Source organism: Gymnoscopelus microlampas (genome assembly GCF_963454915.1).
Source record: "Gymnoscopelus microlampas genome assembly, chromosome: 1".
NCBI classification, from domain to species: domain Eukaryota; kingdom Metazoa; phylum Chordata; class Actinopteri; order Myctophiformes; family Myctophidae; genus Gymnoscopelus; species Gymnoscopelus microlampas.
Genome location: NC_139962.1, coordinates 58,837,414 through 58,857,663, shown reverse-complemented (window position 1 = coordinate 58,857,663; position 20,250 = coordinate 58,837,414). Strand labels below are relative to the sequence as shown.

Here is a 20,250-nt window from a genome sequence, read left to right as displayed (position 1 = left end):
CATGAATCTCCAGGTCAAAATTCATGTCAGATCCTGTGTCTAGGTGAGACATGACCTTTGACACGATCTAAATGTCTCAATAGAAGAGCAGGGAACAAAATACAACCAATTGTATAAGTTATTAAGTTACATTGTACTATATAGTAAAAAAAGTTACATAGTGCCGCTTTAAGCGAGCTATTACAAAACAAAAGAAGGAAGGAGAGCTGACAGTATTGTATTGCGAGGGTGGGTGAAAAGATCAAAGTTTTGAGGAAAAGAACTACTACGAGTTACGGCTACGAGTTGTGTGACAGTTTTTCCTATTAAAACTGTAGTTAATTCATTACTAGCACTACAGCAACAGGTAGGAAGAGTAAGAACGCACACAGAGGCACATTGACTGGATGGATGACCGGATGGATGACTTTCCATCCTCTGTAGTCTGTAGCTGCTTGCGCTCTGCCTTTTACACTAAGTTGCTCGCCTCATTGGGGGCAGTTTAATCAGGCGGCGGTAGTCAGAAGATTTCCGTGTACATTTTTGTTGCAAGTTTTCATTAGTTGTCACAGTCACTATCTTATGTAAAGTTACTTTGTTTGCAGCTAACTAATTTACCTCTTGCTCAGACTTGTGCAGTCTGTTTGTGTTGGTAGAAAGGACATGCAAATTATCTGATCAAATGAGGGCAGGGTCTGGCTCCGTCCCAAGAATGAGTAAAAAGAAAAATAATGAAGTTTTAATCGATCAACTGAATATTACTGTAAAATCTTATGACTTGTAAATATAATTTTCTGAAAATTAAATAAAATTAAATCAAAAAATCAAAAAAACTAATTTGGGCTAGCAGTCGGTGGAGGGGCAAGGAGGTTGAGACTGAGGAGTTTGCCTCATATCTACCCATAGGTAGATATAGCGACACTTAAAAAAAAAATACTTTTCACTCGGGTTCACATTTTTATTTTTGCTACATCAGTCATTTTGACAGCAGTGTTGTTGACTGCAGACATAAGCAAAGGACATTTATACAGGATATATATATATATACAAAAAAATAACTTTCAAGAAATAAAAGAAAGAAGAAAAAGTGCTCCTCAGAGCACAGCCGCTAGGTCAGGTAGGTTATTGTGGGCCAGCAATGTTGATGGAATATGAAGAATCGGACAGATCCATCTTGATCACATGACTAAGGAGATAATGTGTATGTAAAATTTGAGGCATTTTGTTCAAAACGGGCCACTCCTGCAAACTTTAGATGTCAATCTTAGCCAATCAGGATGGAATATGAAAAATCAAACAGATCCGCCTTGACCAAAGAGATCACGTGTAGTGATTTGCATGAAATTTGGATCAAATCTGAAGGAGTAGTATCAAAAATGTGTATTATATAAGTTGGCCTAGTGACGCTATAAAAGGCAGATGTGTGAAAAATGCAGGGCAAAGGTTTTCCCTTGGCCTCTAGGGAGTGTGCATACAAAGTTGCATGCAGATCACTGCAGTTATAGGTAAAAACGTGAATCGACCTGTTATAGGGCCACCATGTGGCTAATTTAAAACATTTCAAGTGGCATTTCTTCCTCTGCCTAGTGGAAATGTACGTGCAAAATTTCACAGAAATCGCATGCTGTATTCATGATTTGAGGTATTTAGTTCATAACGGAGCACTCCTGCAAACTTTGGAAGCCAATCTTAATAATGACTAGATATACTGTGTACCGATTTGTGTGATGTTTGGGCAAAATCTGTAGGAGTAATATAAAAAAATGTGTTTTGCAAAAATTCGGGGCAGAGGTTCTGCTCTGGCATTCAGGGAGTGTATGTGCAGTTTCGCTGCTCACAGTCAGACGGACGGACGGACAGACGGACGGATACACACACGGACAGACGGATGGACAGACAGGGTGCAAAACATAGTCTCTGTCACGCCTTCGGCCTGGCGGAGACAATAAAATGAACTGACAGTTGCAATAATACAGTATCTAGATTGTACAGTGCTAACATCTGTCCAACTCCATATGTTGAACCATGTTTAGCTTCAAGCTGATGTCCAAGAATTTAGTTTGTCTAGAATCATTTCCATGTTTTATTTTCAAGTATGAGGTTCATATAAGTAATCTGACAGGTCACATGAGACCACAGGTGAGGTCCATACAGTATATAAATTACATCTATAGTATATAATATAAGACAATATAGTGCAACATAAGAACTAGGTAATATTTAAAAATGAATGTTATTCACATTGCACTTCATATCATAGTTTAGGGCAAGGGTTTCCAAACCTTTCAGGCTGTGAACCCCCAAAATAATCATATTTGAACTGGGGACCCCCCACCCTGACAAGCACATTTTATTTACATTTAGTTTGACTCGGTTCCACAGATAAATAGGCGAGGCATTGTGAGCTTGTATATCATCTATTTTCACAATGAAAAAAAAATGGGTCCCAACCCCCAGTTTGGGAACCAGTGGTCTAGATATGTGATATCACTACAGAATCAGCTCTGTCACCAGTTGGGTCGCACCTCAGCATAGTTCTTCACCAGCTGGGAAATACGTTTGACTTTGATTTCAGGTCCAGGCCGGTCATAGTCAGACCACAGGTATTCTGCAGACAGAACCTTGGTGGGCTTATTGTACAAGAAGTACCTGAAAGGACAGACAGAGAGACAGACAGAGAGAGAGAGAGAGAGACAGACAGACAGACAGACAGACAGACAGACAGACAGACAAGTTAAAGAGGGCATTAACTCCAAGATCTCTTTTTGATCAAATGTACAGCTGTCTTCAATCTATGCCTGGCTGGTTCAAACAAATGTTACTTGCATTACAGGCAGTAACATTGCTGAAGCAACTAACAAAGCACACATATGTAATACTGATGAGAAATGTAAAGTGTTTTAAAGGGGGAGATTTCAGAATTTCTGTCAGGTCTATTATAGTCACCATTCTGGAAAAAAAAGATAAAAAATAAGCCTGCTCTGTAAAATCGCCAGTGGATTTAAAGCATGTAAAATGTACCCAAATGGAATTGTCCTTTTGGATTTATTTCTATTTTACACTCTCCATTTTGCATGCACACACCATAAGACTGAAAAACAGAATATGAACCAGCTCTACTTTACTTGTTCAGATGACTCTCTTCCTGCCACGCTGCCTCGATATTGTTCTTGCGGTCGATCTCTGACTGTTCATAACAGTACCTGAGGAGAGAGGTTTACACGTTAAAAAAAAAACATATTAATAGCTACAACTTTTCAATGTTTCTTTTTCTTTCTTTCCTATTATTTTCCTATTTTTTAATACTTTTTGTGTTCAAAATATACCTGGCATGCCATGCCAAGGTACACAATGGCACATACGTGCCATGTATTTGTGTTAAACTGTTATTATATTCACTCTGTCAGGTGGAAACCGGAAATTTCCAAAACTGTTAATTTTCACGATTCAAATTCAAAAATAGCAAAAATAGCAGATCAACCAGCTGAAAAGCTACAAGCTTTGAGCTTGTAGATGTGCTATTTTGGATACTTTTGTGTGATGCTGTAGAACAGGGGTCTTCAACAGGGGGTCCGGGACCCCTAGGGGGTCCTCAGAGTTACTACAGTTGGTCCGCCAAATCTTTGTGTGATAAGATATATTTTTTTTACCGTAACCACTTGAACCCTAGCATCCCTTTTCTGAGGAGAACTTTAGCCAAAAATAGCAGATCTACAAGCTCACAACGCCTCGCAGCTTGTAGATCTGCTAAAGAGGTTTAGGTGTAGAGGGGAAAAAGAGCAGACTAAGTAAACAAAAAAAGTTTAATCTGAAACACAATTTTATACAATATAGAGGGGGGTCCCTGCTTCATCTCTCTCTCAGCTAGGGGGTCCTTGGCCTGAAAACGTTGAAGACCCCTGCTGTAGAATGATCAAGTAGGGCATTAATTTATGAAAAAACTCAAAACGTTAAAACATGGAGATAAGAGGTTTCTGCCCGACAGCAACAATCTATTTTGTGATGAAAGCCATTCGTACCTGACCAGTTTGTACATGTCTTCAACGTAGCCTCCCCATACTGCAGCTGTGTAGTAGTAATCACCTTCACCCCATGGGATGCACGCCTGGGATTCCTTACGACGCTCATAAGGAAAACCATCTCTCTGTGTGGTCTGATAATAATAACAATGATGAAGACAAATACATGACTATTAATCACATTTAAGGCCATGTTTGGCCCTGACACACATTTCACATCCACTCTTCCTTTAAGTCTTAAAGTTTAAGATCATGAGACAAAGCACTTGTTGTCCTTTCCAAGGCCTACATTAAACACAAAAAGAGGCCATTACAGGGTTTCTTCCAACTTTTAAAAAGTTATGGAACTTCAAATGGAATTTCAAATCTCTGTGCATCCTGGCGCCGGAGCTCCGAAATGGATAATGAGTGCAAAGAAAACGCCTGATGTAATATGGATAATCTGGATGTAATATGGATAATCTGGATGTAATATGGATAATCTGGCCCAGATCATTAAAGAAATGTTGACGTCAATTTCCTGAGTCCCTCAGAAATGTCATCTATGTTGAACATGAGTGTTGTGTTGAATTTGGATGGATATTGATTGCAAGCAGTGTGCACACGGGAAATAATAATAATACATTTTATATTTGACACAAATCTCAAAGTGCTAGTGAACCCACCTACAGTACTACTAGTGGATTTAAGACTACAGCTTAGGGCTGGTCTAAAGTGCAATCACATTTTGACTTTTCTCACTATGCCTAAGATAGCATAGTGGCCCCAGACCACATCGAATTATAAGCCCAATGCTCACCGCCATGCAGTACATTTGGTAACTAGAAAAAGTTGGTGCTATCAGTGGTGTAAAGTAACTAAGTACATTTACTCAAGCACTGTACTTAAGTATAATTTTGAGGTACTTTTACTTTACTGGAGTATTTCCAATTGTCTATACTTTTACTTCTACTCCACTACATCTCAGAGGCAAATATTGTACTTTTACTCCACTACAATTATTTGAAAACTTTAGTCACTAGTTACTTTGCAGATAGAAGTTATTACATTATAAAACATACATTATAAACCACTTTAGCCCTGTTTTAAACCTAGGCTATTTGAAGATAGACGATCTACATGCTCACAATCTGCTATTTTCAAACATTTTTGTACTTTTACTTTTGGTACTTTAAATACATTTTGATACCAATACTTTTGTACTTTTACTCAAGTACATTTTGAATTCCGGACTTTTACTTGTAGTAAACTGAGTACTTCTACATTGCAGTATTGATACTTTTACTTAAGTAAAACATTTGAGTACTTTTTCCACCACTGCTGAGTATGAAAATGACAACGTTTTTATTTTTATTTTTTTTATTTGCACTGCATGAGTGCAAAGGGTGCAATTAAGCTCTGCTGGATCCCTTGTCTGTCAGAGATGGGGTCATCCTTAGTTGCTTTGATAATTATCGTCATGAAAGGGGTGAGTGTAAAACCTGGTAGTGGCTACGGTGGAGGACAGCTGACAGACGGCTCAGAGACTCTGCTCCGAAGCGAGCGTAGAAGACACTGTCCACATCCATCATGAAGAGGTAGTCTGACTCATCACGGATCTGAGAGAACAGAGAGAGAGATAGGACAATAAAGAAACAAATGTGGGTGTGTGGGGGGCGGTTACATACTGTACATTTAAATAATAGACTGCAGCCTGAGGACAAGAACATTTTGTTTTATTTTATTTCCATGTTTCCATGTTTTCCATTTATTTCCATATTTTATTTCCATTTAGCTCAATGGTAAAAATGTCAGCACTTGCGCAGGAAAGCGGGCTCAAATCCGGGATAGAAGAGGAAAGCTATAGTGCAGCTTTAAGGCTGGATGTTGATTAGGATGGTTCTATTCTTTAGAACAAACCATGATACAAAGATAAAAGTTCCCACGGAGAATATTTTTGTCTTTGCAATTAAATGAAACACAAGACAAATGAGGGCTTGGTTTTCTGACCAACTTGGCCACTTTATTTTTTTTAACTATAAAGTCAAAGAAGATAGCTCCTCGTTCAGGTATCGAGGCGACCAAGACAATGGTTTTAAATTGGATGATTTACTTAAGGAGGGATAAGTTCCACTAGCAAAAGTTATTGTGAGACTGAAATATGTATTTCACAGGGCATTAGAAAAGGCTTTTGTAAAACAAACAAAAAATAAAGTTCTATTCTAGGCTGGCCTGTCCATAACAAATGAATGAATAAATATAAGAGTAAACTGGATGGATGGATGGATGGATGGATAGATAGTTAGATAATATAGATAGACAGACAGACAGACAGACAGACAGACAGACAGACAGACAGACAGACAGACAGACAGACAGACAGACAGACAGAAAATAAATACCTGTTTATCAATGAACTCCATCGCCCATTTCATTCTTCCTAACACCACATCCTGCCAGCGAGTGGCGCTGGGGATGTCGAGGGGAGTGATCTTCCTTCTTTCGCCCAACTCAATCTAATGAATGAAAACATGTGAAATGAAATGAAGGTATTACACATTAGACATTACACGTGACATGGACTAGGGATAGAGGGTCTCTTTTCAGATTTCAGATATAAAACATACATTAACCACTCAAGCCCTGTTTTATACCTAGGCTATTTGAAAATAGCCGATCTACAAGCTCACAGCTTGTAGATCTGCAATTTTCAAACATCCTAGTACTTTTACTTTTGGTACTTTAAGTATATTTTGATGCCAATTAGCAATACCTTTATACTTTTACTCAAGTAACATTTTGAACACAGGCCTTTTACTTGTAACAGAGTATTTCTACATTGTGGTATTGCTACTTTTACTTAAGTAAAACATCGGAGTACTTTTTCCACCACTGATTGTTATTAGAGTTTCAACACTATAAAAGCAAAAGGAAGTCAAATCAAATGCCCACCTTGGGAATCTCGTCCTGGTGGTCTGTGCAAATATAGTAGGTGACACGAAAGTCCAAAAAGAAGTACTTCTCTGCAGTCTCCAGGAAAGCCTTCAGGAAGCGTGTGTACCTGCAGGATGCAGAAGAGCTTTATTCAATGCAATCAGATACATAAATCCAGTCTGCAGTGGCTCAGGAGGTAGGGTGGACGCTTGAGAATCGGAAGGTTCCCGGTTCAATCCCTGCATGGCTCCCCCCTGTGTTAGAAACATGACAGCAACCGCTTCCGCTGAGCAGGTTAGTGACTTACATGTGGTTTCCTCTGCTGTCGGAGGGTGAATGGGTGAATGTGATGCACATTGTTAAGCACTTTTAAAGCCCTATATAAATGCAACTTTTTAAACATTAGTTAAAGTCCATCAGACATGCGACTTGTACAAGGGAACTGGAATTTGGTTTGTGTGTGTGTGTGTGTGTGTGTGTGTGTGTGTGTGTGTGTGTGTGTGTGTGTGTGTGTGTATAGAGAGAGAGAGAGAGAGAGAGAGAGAGAGAGAGAGAGAGAGAGAGAGAGAGAGAGAGAGAGAGAGAGAGAGAGAGAGAGAGAGAGAGAGAAAGACAGAGAGAGAGAGAAAGACAGAGAGAGACAGAGATGAGTGACACGAGGTTCAGTTTGCTCTGAAGCTCATTCCAGGGATCATAAAAAGAGTAACTCTATACAAAGTTTAAAAGTGACCCATTGTTAGAGCTCAGGTTAAGAGATCAAATGTAAACAAAGGTCCTGGAGCACAAAGGCAATTAAAGCCTTAGCCTTTTTATTGCAGGTGCAGTCTGCACCGGTTCTAGCTGAGGAGCAGCCTTTCCGTTAAAGGGCAAGACCACTTTGTTAGAGGTTTGGGTTGTGTAGTTACCTTGCCATTATGTAACTCCAAAGGTGGACAAGAGATCAAAAATAATTGCTCCATTGATTAGAAATTGATAATTCAAAATATGCTCCTCATTGACTTACATTGTACGCTGAAACAGCTCTCAAAGTCACTCTTTTAGCACATAAACGAACACAAACAAAGCTGATTCAGAGAATATAGAACATCACCAAACCCAGTAATGTTTGTTTTTTTAATAAAAATGTCAACTTCCTGTTGATTTTACTATTTGAAGATCCGGATCCGGATCCGCGGATCCAGTCCGGGTTTTCTTCTAAATAAAAATAGCAAAATCAACAGGAAGCTAACATTTTTATTTAAAAAAAAAACAGTGCTGGGTTTGGTGATGTTCTATATTGTCTGAATCAACTTTGTTTCCGTCCATTTACGTGCTAAAAGAGTGACTTTGAGAGCTGTTTCAGCGTACAATGTAAGTCAATGAGGAGCATATTTTCAATTATCAATTTCTAATCAATGGAGCAATTATTTTTGATTTCTTGTCCACCTTTGTTGTTACATAATGGCAAGGTAACTACACAACCCAAACCTCTAACAAAGTGGTCTTGCCCTTTAACGGGTATTTCACTTTCAAACATGGTTGGGGTCATTTTAACATCTACTCAGGCTTTTGTGAGCACCCCAGACAGTTTGCTTTGCTTGAAGTTGCTTGATTCAATATTTAGACAGATATTCCTTTTATCAGACACGCCCCCTTCCTACAGTATATAAACCCATTGTAACCTCAAACTCCATTTTAACCATGATAGATTTATCGAAAACACCCTGCCTTGGTTCTGGTGACTGATCCTGTCCTTCTAATACTTCTAATTACTTTGTTCATTCAATTTATTTCATTTTATTTAAAAAGAAAAATCAGATCCCCAAAAAATGCATAAGATGGCCCAGCATATGCTGTCGGGATGTTACTTTTCAGAATTGAAATAAAAAGAATAGCCAAAAAAGCCCAAAATTAGCTTGTACATCTGCTATTTTTGCTACTTTTGTGTGACACCATAGTACGAAGTAGGGCATTCATTTATGAAACACTTATAAAAAATATAGAGATAAGAGGTTTCTGCCCGACAACAGATGATATACTACTGATATACTGTGAGTAGGCATCCTACTCACATGAAGTGATGTGATGACACAAACATTGTGTGGGCGTGTGTGCGTGTGCGTGCGTGCGTGCGTGTGTGTGTGTACCATCTGCAGATGCTCGGTGTACAACTACATCAGCAACAACAACAACAACAACAACAACACTGGACTTAAACTTCAGGGAAAACGTGCTTGTCTTCCCTCTGCTGATCACTCTGTTTCCCATTCATTTCTCAGGAACACTGCTCTCAATGACGACATTGTCACTTTTACAGTAAAAGCCAGGTTCACTTACAGATACTTCCCACCAGACTCAACCTTTGCCTCTGGTTTACCTCCATCCATGTACCTCATTGTTTGCAATCTTTGCGTCACACCACAGGGCTTGTTACAGAAACCATGTCACACATTCTGAATGGCTGCTATGCCTATGGCTATATAAAGGTCTTTACGTAGCAAGTGTTGACAGAATAGTTGATCTCATAACAAAGGACATACTGTATCTAAACATCTTACACTGTCTGTTAGAATGCACAAACATTCCTGTGTCAAACCTTCTATGTTTCAACTCAACTGAAAATCCTGAAATCTTTGCACATCTCTCTGCTGACACACCAGATGTTGTTGTCGTTAATGAAGGCTCCAGATCAGTTTTCATTCTTGAAGTGGCAGCACCTTTGACCCTAGCTTAGAGGAAGCTTTTATGACTAACGTCATTAAATACCAGCCGCTCCTCCATACCATGACAGAGGTGCATTATACAGGTGCAATCTACTTGTGTTTATCTTCGGCGGCCTATGTACATAGGTTGGTTGTAAGAGGCTTCCAATAACTTGGGATACCAAAAAAAGCAGCTTAACGGCTTGCAAAATGTTGTGCAATCTCTTCTATTATTGGTAGCAGCCAAATATGGCGAAGACGCTGTTACTTGTAGCCCTGAAGGGTGTTTGGGTATTTGTCCAAGATTTGCTGACTGTAAAAATAAATTACAGCACAATGTAAATATGTGTGTCCTTTTATTGTATCTCTTATGTGGCCATAACTATGTGTGTGTGTGTGTGTGTGTGTGTGTGTGTGTGTGTGTGTGTGTGTGTGTGTGTGTGTGTGTGTGTGTGTGTGTGTGTGTGTGTGTACCCACTTGCCAACTGCAAACACAACAACTGCAATCCTGGGGTCCATTTTCTTGTAGATGGCGTCTATGACCACGGGATCAAACGTTCCTTCCCAAACCAGAGGAACATTCCAGTTGGTGACTGAGTTCACGTCTCTTCTCCTGTTGAGACACATTAAACAGTCATATCAAGACCTGAGTTTAAATCCACTCACATTGAGACTAAACACAATGTCACATATTATACCTTCTTTTTTTTTTAATAATAGAAACACTGGATGTAACTATTGTGAAGACTGAAATTTGAAACATTTCTAAATAGTCTTCCAATGACTTCAAACTGTGCAAATAATAATTTAACATTTTAGCAATAAACGTCTACTAAAGCCTTGCATGTAAGTCTGCCTATATATATAATGTTGGTAGTCAGTGATTGGCACCAAGAATCACCCACAATGTTATCTATGTTGCTAAGCAACACCTAGCATAGCGTCGGGAACTTTAATATGTTCTAAAAGGGTTCCAAATTAGACCATGTTGTAATATAACACATTTATCATTGACCTTAGCTTTGGCATTATGTTATGCAGTGCAATGCCTTGAAATACTTCTGGAGAGTCTTGTTATAATAATAACCTCAGTGGGAATATTTCTGCTTAACTTACCCCAGCATTGCTCTTGGCTGAGGGTATTTAAGTCTGTAAAGATCAAGAATAATGTTAGGATTAAATAACAACATTTCTCCAGCTCCAGTACAGTCCCATCAATATAGAAATACACACACACACACACACACACACACACACACACACACACACACACACACACACACACACACACACACACACACACACACACACACACACACACACACACACACACACACACACACACACACACACACACACACACACACACACACACACACACACACACACACCTGCCTATTATGTTTTTTCTTCTTTACATTTTTCTCCCAATGTAGTTGTTTTGCCAATTACCATTTTCCCCTCATATGGTCCCTGTCACTCCTGACCCCTACTGGTTGGTCTGGGGGAGGCCATATATGGTAGTGCACTGTGGATGGGAAGCCTCGCCCCGAAAGTTTTAGGAGCCTACATGTCTCCTAAAACAGTGGTTCTTTTTTCATTGGAAGCAAAGGCTAACAAGAATGCAAACATGACTAATGTTTCATTGGAAGCAAAGGCTAACAAGAATGCAAACATGACATGCTTCATTGGATGAAGACAGAGGCTATTTACCTGGTAACTTTTTCATGCCAAGGACCCCCAAAATGAAATGTATTTGGCCACGGACCCCCCCCCCATATGTTGCTCCAGGAACCCCCAGAAGTAAAGATTTGAGTTACAAATGTTTGCTTTAAAAATATATAAGATTTGCACAATTTCTTTTGCAGATCTACAAGCTAGTGCCGCGCTATGAGCTTGTATATCTGCTAGTTTTGAATAGCCTGAGTATAAAAGGTCAAAGTGGTTAACATTATTGTGATGCATATGTTAGCACATTTTGCTGGGTACCCCCTGGAACCCCCCCAAGGACCCCACTTTAACAACCAATGTCCTAAAGTACACATGATGTCACCAGTCACTTCTTTTCACCTGAAGAGTTTCCCTGAGAGGACATGCGGAAGAACACGCTATCTCAGTTCTGCCCCCCCCCCCCCCCCCCCCCCCCCGTCGGCTTCCTATTGGCGAACACAGCATATCGTGTTCGTCAAATTGCCCGGTTCCGAAGCCTAATACGTTTTACGGACGTTGTGTGTATGAATCATTCAGTGGATGATTTAACTATAGAATTTGAAGTGCTGTAGCCCATTTTAATAGCATCACCATTAAACTAACATGTGCTTTGTAGCACATAGGCCTAATATAAAACATATACCTACACCAATCGCGAACCAGGCCCAACTGACTACTGATCAGACAGAATCACATGCAGGACTAGGCAGGACCAAAATGAAAATGACTTTATGACTTAGGAAAAAGGCTGAGGGGATTATAGTACAGAACCAGGGCCGTGCAGAGAGTGCTAAAGGGGCAGGTGCTCAAAATGTCCACGAAAGGGCACATATGCGCACGACAAATTTGACAAATTTAAATAATTAACATTTATCCATGTAGCCTATTGGCCATTATTCCCATTTACATTCTTCAATACTAATGATCAAATAAAACAGATAAGTGAAGATCATCCCAATTTTGGCCATGTCATTATAGGCTAAAAAGATAAGAAAATTACTCATCTACAAGCTCACAACATGCTGTGATGTGTTGTGCAATAGGCCTACTAAAAATCTCCTGCAACTCATGTAATGAGCATGTTACTTTACAAGTCACCAAAGTTATTCAAACGCATTTTTATATGTTTCTACATTATAAAGAAAAATGTGCCTCGGACATAGACATGTCTTGCCACGGATATGTTTGGCAAACAATGAAGAGACCAAAGCTTGACTGACATTAGTTATGCACTAGGCAGGTGGACAAACAAGTGGTCTGAAATATTGAATGGCAGGTAAATAAAAGAGGTACACTGGACCGGAACGAAGACAGACTGGCTGATAGGCTAGCAGACAGACAGATAGGAAGACAGGCAGACAAATAGGCAGGCAGGGCAGTCGACTAGGCTAGATTGTGGACAACTGGATACCTTGAAAAAGAGTGGTACGTTACAGAGCAGAACAGTTTTTTTTATCAAAGCAATAAAACAAAAAGATGTATGTGTACGGCTCTGTTTCCCAAACAGTGGGTCGGGACCCGTTGTGGGTCGCGGATACATTTTTATGGGTCGCGAGTGAATGTAAAGATTTCCACAAAAGTTCATACATTTTCATGAGTTGAAAACAACTCTTCAAAAATAAATTCATGAATAAAACAAAGAATTATCAGAAAAATTAGAAAGTGAAAATAGCAAATCTGCAAGCTCGCAAATCTGCAAGCTCGCAACGCAGCGCAAAGCGAGGTGCTGTGAGCTTGCAGATCTGCTATTTTCACTAGTTTAGGTCCCGGGCAAACATCTGATTTCTCTTTTGGGCCTTGAGCTAAAAGGTTTGGGAACCACTGGTCTACAGTATGTTCAGGAGGACAAAGCACATGTCAAAAACACTGAAGGGAATTTCAAGGAGCTAAAAGTCAGAGAACACTCACCCTTCTGGTGCAACCATATCTTTGTCTGTCCATTTAGGTTCGGAGGTTACATTTTTAAGATCCTTCTCTTTCTCAGCTTCATTGTCTTTCTCAGCTTTCGAAGGACTGACAGTATTGCAAAAGCTTCAGGGAGAAATCCACACATACAGAGGTATGAATATAGTGACACATACACACAGATAAGTACTATTTGCACTACTGTACAAATTGGACAACTACATCCTATGTAGCCAATTCATATCACATGTTTGTTTGCTTATCCAACCATGGGGTCGTTTAAGAGTCCAAAGACGAATGCTGGGTGATAAACTACATGTCACATAGCCCTAGGGTAGCCATATTTAATGACCCAAAAAACGACATGAAAATAGTATTTTACGAGTATCACTTTAATCAACTTACTAGATTAACATTGCTGTAATTGAGGAAAAGTGATTGTTTGAAAAAACAGCAGGTAGGTGCTCCCATGGTCGCTAGTACTCGCTACTAATAGCCTTTACATTACATTACATTACGGTCATTTAGCAGACGCTTTTATCCAAAGCGACTTACAATAAGTGCATTCAACATAGGTAGGGAACGAAACTACTAATCACCAGAAGTATTAAGTGCATTCTCTTCTAAAACAATCAACTAAGATTATACCTAGCGCTAAGGTAAAAGTGCAATATATCAGCTACCTACTTTCATAAACAGATGAGACAAAATAGGAAAATCAAATGAGCAAGAGCTAAAACAAATAAGTGTATCGAATAAACAAGATCCAATAAGTAGGCAAGGCGAAGAGGAAGGATAGTGTTTCCTGAAGAGGTGGGTTTTCAGCCTGCGGCATATTATTATGCAGCCAGCTGTCAACCACTAAAGGTGGGTATTTTCCGACCTGTGTTTTGTTTCTTTAGACCGGATGAACTCCAGTGTCTCCCTCAGGCCACGATTTTTTCTTTCACTTTCTTTTCCTTATTTTTTTTCTCTCACAATGTAATCGTATACTTTGAGGTGGTCAGGCCATGAACTTTACCCCTGTGAGTTTGTTTGGTGGCTGACTTTCGTCCATGTTTGACCTGTTGCATTTCCTCACATTGTCAGTTTAGCAAAAGTTGGCACTTAAGCTATGCTTTTTGGTCAGCTGTCGTATTATCCCTAGGGAAGATATGCATGGCTTTAGCTTGAGCTGCCACATAACCACTGAGGAAGATATGTTAAATTCCATAACACCATTTAAAGACAATCAGAAAAGATCTCACCTTAATGACACATCTCCGTACCAAGTATAGTAGATAAAAAAGATCCTATGCAACAGAGAAGTCAAAAGATAAAGTAAGTTAGGACCGACACAACTGGAAAGACATTCATAGAAATGAACGCTGTGTGCAATACAGTCCTCAGTCACCTACAACCTGTGGAATCGTTATAATCATTAAAGGATAGCCAACGGTCTATTTTTGAGCGGTGTAGCCGCTCCTATAAGTGGGTTTGGGACCCATCCGTAGCGAAAGTTTTTCTTTCCGTCATGAAAATGTGTCTTTCGCTGTACTGTGATTGGCTGATTGGCTGTGACGTACTGTGATTGGCTAGCGAGACGCATGATGAAATTAATAACTCATAAATATCACCACTCACTTCAAAAATTCAAAAAAAAAATACTTTTCTTTTTGAAGTTAGCTTCCATCACTGTGATGACCACTGTTGTTTTTGAGCACCGAGCACAAGTGTCACAGCAAAGGGTCTGAATACTTATCTTTGCAGGACGTGCTGTGATTGGCTAGCGAGACACATGATGAAATTAACTTAAAACTTCGCTCATAAATAACACCGCTCACTTCACACTGGGTGTGATTTTTTTTCACATTTGGTTCCATCGACAACGTAATCCATCGTCAAAAACAAGACAGGATCTAATAATGTTGTCTCTTCCCGTGCAATCTGTAGCTATGGATAGCAATGCAACTGGGTGTACAGTATGGCAGTGGTTCTCAAACTTTTTCATGTCAAGGACCCCCAAATTGACACCGCGGACCCCCATTTCAAAAGATATGCCAGGGACCCCATAAGAGAAGATTTTTAATACGGCTCTAATAGTGATTCTCAACCATTTTAATTTCAAGGACCCCCAGTTTGACGCGCATTAGACTACGGACCCCCATTTAATGGCATTTCTATCTCTGGGACCCCAATTTATATTGTAAAATCTATGTTAATTTAACTCTGAGAGTGTACAAATGGGTCCATTTGGTTCCATTTGTACACTCTCTGAGTTACAGACCCAAAAGGGTCCATTTGGTTCCAAACTATCCATCATTTAGCTGGGGACCCCCTGGAACTCCCTCAAGGACCCCTGGGGTTTTTTTTGTGTGCAAGCTCTCAACATTGCAGTTGCAGGAGGAGAGTTAGAATGGGGAAGAGAAGAGCGGAACCCAGAACAAGTCAAATAACAGGAAAACAAGGGCAATTTAAATATACAATGTCCAATAAACATACTGTAAGGTGCAGGATTATAAATGAGCAATGGATGGGTGGCACTACAGAAGGCAGAAATGCTTATTGTGCAGATGGAAAGCGTACAAACTTGGCAGCAGGTATATTATAAAGTCACAGTTTTATGTGCATGGTAAAAGTGTCATGGTTAAAGAAATTAGAAACAGAGCATAACGTTGCTGTCTGGTAGAAACCAGCTAACTAAAATTTTTAGCTGCTATTGAATAAGTGCTATTGAACACCCTTTACGTCTGTGTGTTGGTTAAAACAATATTAAACCAATGAAAAGTATTAAAAAGCGCTTCTGACAAAACCAGCTAACTCCATTGGATCCTCAAACTATCTGCTAAACCAGCTAACTCCACCAAAGGGGGGTGGAGTTAGCTGGTTTAGCTGACTCCAGGCTCCACCCCCTTTTGACCTCCAACCTCATTGTGAGCTTGGAGGTCCATTCAGCTGTTCTTATCAATGATGAACTAAACCTCCTCACTCCACTTTTTGTTTAGTTTTTGTCATTTCCTGAAAAATGAACATTTTGGAGTTAGCTGATTTCTGCCCAACAGCAGAGATAAGGTATAAAATATCATCAAATAGCAGCAGGTATAAAATCACGGTTTCATGTGCATGGTGGTGTGGTTAAAGTAAAAAGAAAAAGGAGCAATACAAAGCTGTGGGTATTTAGTCCTCATAGGATGAAGACACTCGAGCACACATATCTTCATCAGAGTCTAAACAAATGACTTAGAGATAGATAGACGTTTGTTCAGTTACCAGGTAAATAGCCTCTGTCTGCATCCAATGAAGCATGTCATGTTTGCATTCTTGTTAGCCTTTGCTTCCAATGAAACATTAGTCATGTTTGCATTCTTGTTTGCTGATGAAAGATCTTTGTTCTCCAGTGCCTTCTTCCTGGTTAGTCATACAGGGAAGTTACCAGTGACACCAGTGACATAGGACCCTAGCAGAGCATTGGTGTAGCAGCATCAGCTGAGCTGTGTAGTTAGCTGTGATTGGTCATATTGCATTTGGACATAGGTTGATGGTCTACTCAGGGGACATACATAAAGACCAACTCTGTTCTAGCTGGCCTCTTCTGTGTCATGGTATTTAAAGAAAGGACGTACGTCAAAACACACAAAGTGGCCGGGCCAGATGTCAGTCATTCCAATGCGTGCGATCATCGTGTACGCATGCTGGTCGGTGTATTCAATGGGCATTATTCAACCAATCCCTTTCTTTAGTCCCCTCCTGCTTCAGGTTTTCCACCATTGTTCCAGTGTCAAAAAACGCAAGGATGATCCCTTGCGCCATAGATTCATAGGGATAATAAACTATATGACTTTACGCCATAGATTACTAAAGACCTCAGCCACCCCAACCATAGACTGTTTCAGCTGCTACCGCATGGCAAGCCGTACGGCAGCCTCAAGGCCCAGACCAGCAGGCTCCAGGACGGCTTTTTCCACCAGAGAACCAGGCTTATGTCTGTTACACAAACACACTCACAGGCAGCTGTAGTGTGTATACATAATAATCACATCACACACAAACAGGCAAGTGCTCATATTAAGCTAAATGTATTAACGCAAAACCTACTGCTTTGTATATGCTGGACATGCTTTCCACCTGCACCAGAAGAATTTATGCCTTCCGTAGTGCCATCTGTATACTGGACTGTGTATGTTTTCATTTGACTGCCTTCCTGTTATTTGACGTTCTCCTCTTATCAATAAGGCTGATTCATAGTCTGACACACACACACACACACACACACACACACACACACACACACACACACACACACACCTATTAGCCTATTGTGTAGAATAAGACATGCAAAATGAGGGCGAATACGTAATAATGACTAAATACAAAACTAATAAGTTACTAATACTCATGCTGACAAGCAACTACTGTAAAATGAATGTGTTACAAGTGTAACATGGATAGCACATAATGGAATAGAAGTCTTACCCCATAAATGTGACAATAAATGTCAAGAGTGAGTAAACCTGCTTCTGAGACAGTTGGCCTGACATCTTAGTATAGCCTGAAGGAAGACATACCGTGTGAAATATGTATTGTTCCTTAAGAACCTTAAGCACCTTAAGAAACACGTTACTATACCTGCAGCTACTTTTTTTTCCACCTGCATTATGATGGTAATGTCTAAAATAACATGTGCACACCTGCATGTGATGCTAACGTTCTAAATATCATGTATATACCTGCTTTCACATACACTATCTGTAGAAACTAATACTGTATGTACATATCTTTATTTCTCTTCTATTTCTCTTATTAATCTTTATTTAACCTGTTTTGCATCTCTTTCCCTTTGCTGTCACTATACCGCTGTCCTCTCTCTTCTCCCGGAATAACACGAAACGAAACAAAAACAATATTCCTTCTTTACTTCTTTACACATTGTAACCTTGTAATGTCACATAAAACTATTCTGATCTGATTCTGATGATGTAACTGAATAAAACAAACGAGCGATGTAACTAAACTAAACAAATTATGCTTTATTCTCCCATAGTATCAGTTGTCCTATTTAACACTACCACATGAGAGAGACCAAAGCTCACCTACGTTTCAAAACACAACAGATCTATGATAAACTAAGTTAAAGGTAGGGTAAGTGATTTACTTTGGTTAAAATAAATGTTAAATAGCTGTATATTGTGATAGTACTCATTGCTATAGAGTGTTTGTTCAGTAAAAGGAGTCTCCCATGTCTCTCCAGCTCTTTATTAAACAGAAAATGCATTTTCAGTGCTCTCTCTCTCCTGATGGGCTTAAAGTTGGTCACCTTCCTGAAAATGCATTATATTCTGTTTACTAAAGAGCTGGAGAGACCCCTGTGACCAAACAAACGCTCTGTAGCAATGATTACTATCAGAATATAGGAGGCTACTTTAACCTTTTTAACAAACACATTATAATTACCAAAAAATATCACTTACCCTACCTTTAAATCATGTTTTTGTAATATAATAATTGGTGCACAAACTGGTTAGACTTTCATAGAGTCAGCCACCTGTGCCCGGTTCATCGTGGAGATGTTTTGCATGTTATCTTGCCTGTCAAATTCTCACTTCCTTGTCTCTCTATCAGTAGCACTGAAGCACAAAGGTTAAAAAAATAAAGACTATTCTAAAAATGAATGTTTAAATTGTTGAACTACTACCTGTAGCCAGTGGCCGCTCTATTCAGGGTTAATAGATGGTGACTGATTCACAGGCATGCTGGAGTGACTACGGACGCTCAGGGGGCTGTTCTGATTTGAATGTTGGCCAATGGATGTGATCGCCTTTCACAGCTCCACGACCAAACCAATAATACCGGTAGATCCTGCTGAGTGACTATATACGTACACGCAGGTGGCATGAACAAAATGCCATTTCTCACAGGCAGGAAATAATGCATTCTTTAACCATCATAACTTGATGCAAATCTATTTCCTTGTTGTGTTTGTTTTGGGGTTTTCGCCCACGGTTCAGTTTTTACTGGTTTACTGGCTATAAAGCACACATAGCCTTGTGACAGAGGAGGAGCTTCACAGGAACCTGTAACAAAGCAGCACATGACAATGAAGCAGCACTAAAAGACTCAAATATCAATAAACATGACATCATTCTGTATTTCTGACCAGGCCAAGTGATCTCATATATTGCTAGCAACCGTCATACATTGAAGGAATGAAGGTTAAAAGACAATGAAGGATAAAAAACACAATCAAGACGGAGCCTTATTTCCATTGTGGTCTTCATACATAAAATTGTGAGAATGCAGCTAGCCTGTACGCAATGTACAGCCCCTGGAGCTGGAGTGAGTGTAGAAATTCAGTGGCCCTCTCCATCATCAAAGTTGTATGTATAAACACACACACGCACACACAAACGCACGCACGCACGCACGCACGCACGCACGCACGCACGCACGCACGCACGCACGCACGCACGCACGCACGCACGCACACACGCACACACACACACACACACACACACACACACACACACACAATTCCATGCCATTGTTGCTGTTGGCTGTTGCTGGATGACAGACTATGGAACTCAGTCAAACTTTATTGTCTAACATTGTTTTAGACGACATTAGAAAATAAGCCTGAATAAGCAACTGCTCTTTAGAAACAAGCCCAAAAAACAGCAAACCGCACCTACCAATATTTACAAGCATCTTTCCACAAAAACAAGCCCAAATTTGCTTATAATAATGACTTGGCAACACTGCAGATAGGCTAATGACAATTAAACAAATCTTTGACTGCTTCTGTGGAACACAATGCTTTATGATTTTATACATCATAAAAGCTTTTATCTTATTTTTCTCCTGTGTTTTTTCTCGTGTTTATCTTCAGTCTCCAACAGACAGCACATAATAGGGAACTTCGTTGTTCATTGTGCATATAGCTTCACATTGAGTCAGCCCATATCCCAGTCAGATGGCAAAAAACACAACAACTTGAGAGTGGAAGTATTTAGTAGTTTGTTTTGTGTCACACTGTTCATTCTGCAGCAGCAGACAGCAGATAGGAAGGT

At 39.8% G+C, this 20,250-nt stretch overlaps 1 protein-coding gene across 1 annotated transcript; it reads right to left on the bottom strand.

Moving 5' to 3' along the window:
• Window positions 1-923: 923 nt before the first annotated feature.
• On the bottom strand, window positions 924-18,747 carry LOC311050920 (globoside alpha-1,3-N-acetylgalactosaminyltransferase 1-like). The gene is made up of 12 exons (XM_084065178.1): window positions 18,729-18,747; window positions 17,660-17,735; window positions 14,455-14,499; window positions 13,211-13,333; window positions 10,709-10,741; window positions 10,071-10,205; window positions 6,930-7,038; window positions 6,380-6,493; window positions 5,480-5,596; window positions 3,999-4,132; window positions 3,105-3,182; window positions 924-2,628 (listed from the first exon to the last, which is right to left on the bottom strand). Exons 2-12 carry the CDS (start codon window positions 17,722-17,724, stop codon window positions 2,487-2,489), a joined length of 1,095 nt encoding a protein of 364 aa, XP_083921304.1. The 5' UTR covers window positions 17,725-17,735; window positions 18,729-18,747; the 3' UTR covers window positions 924-2,486.
• Between the last annotated feature and the right edge of the window lie 1,503 nt (window positions 18,748-20,250).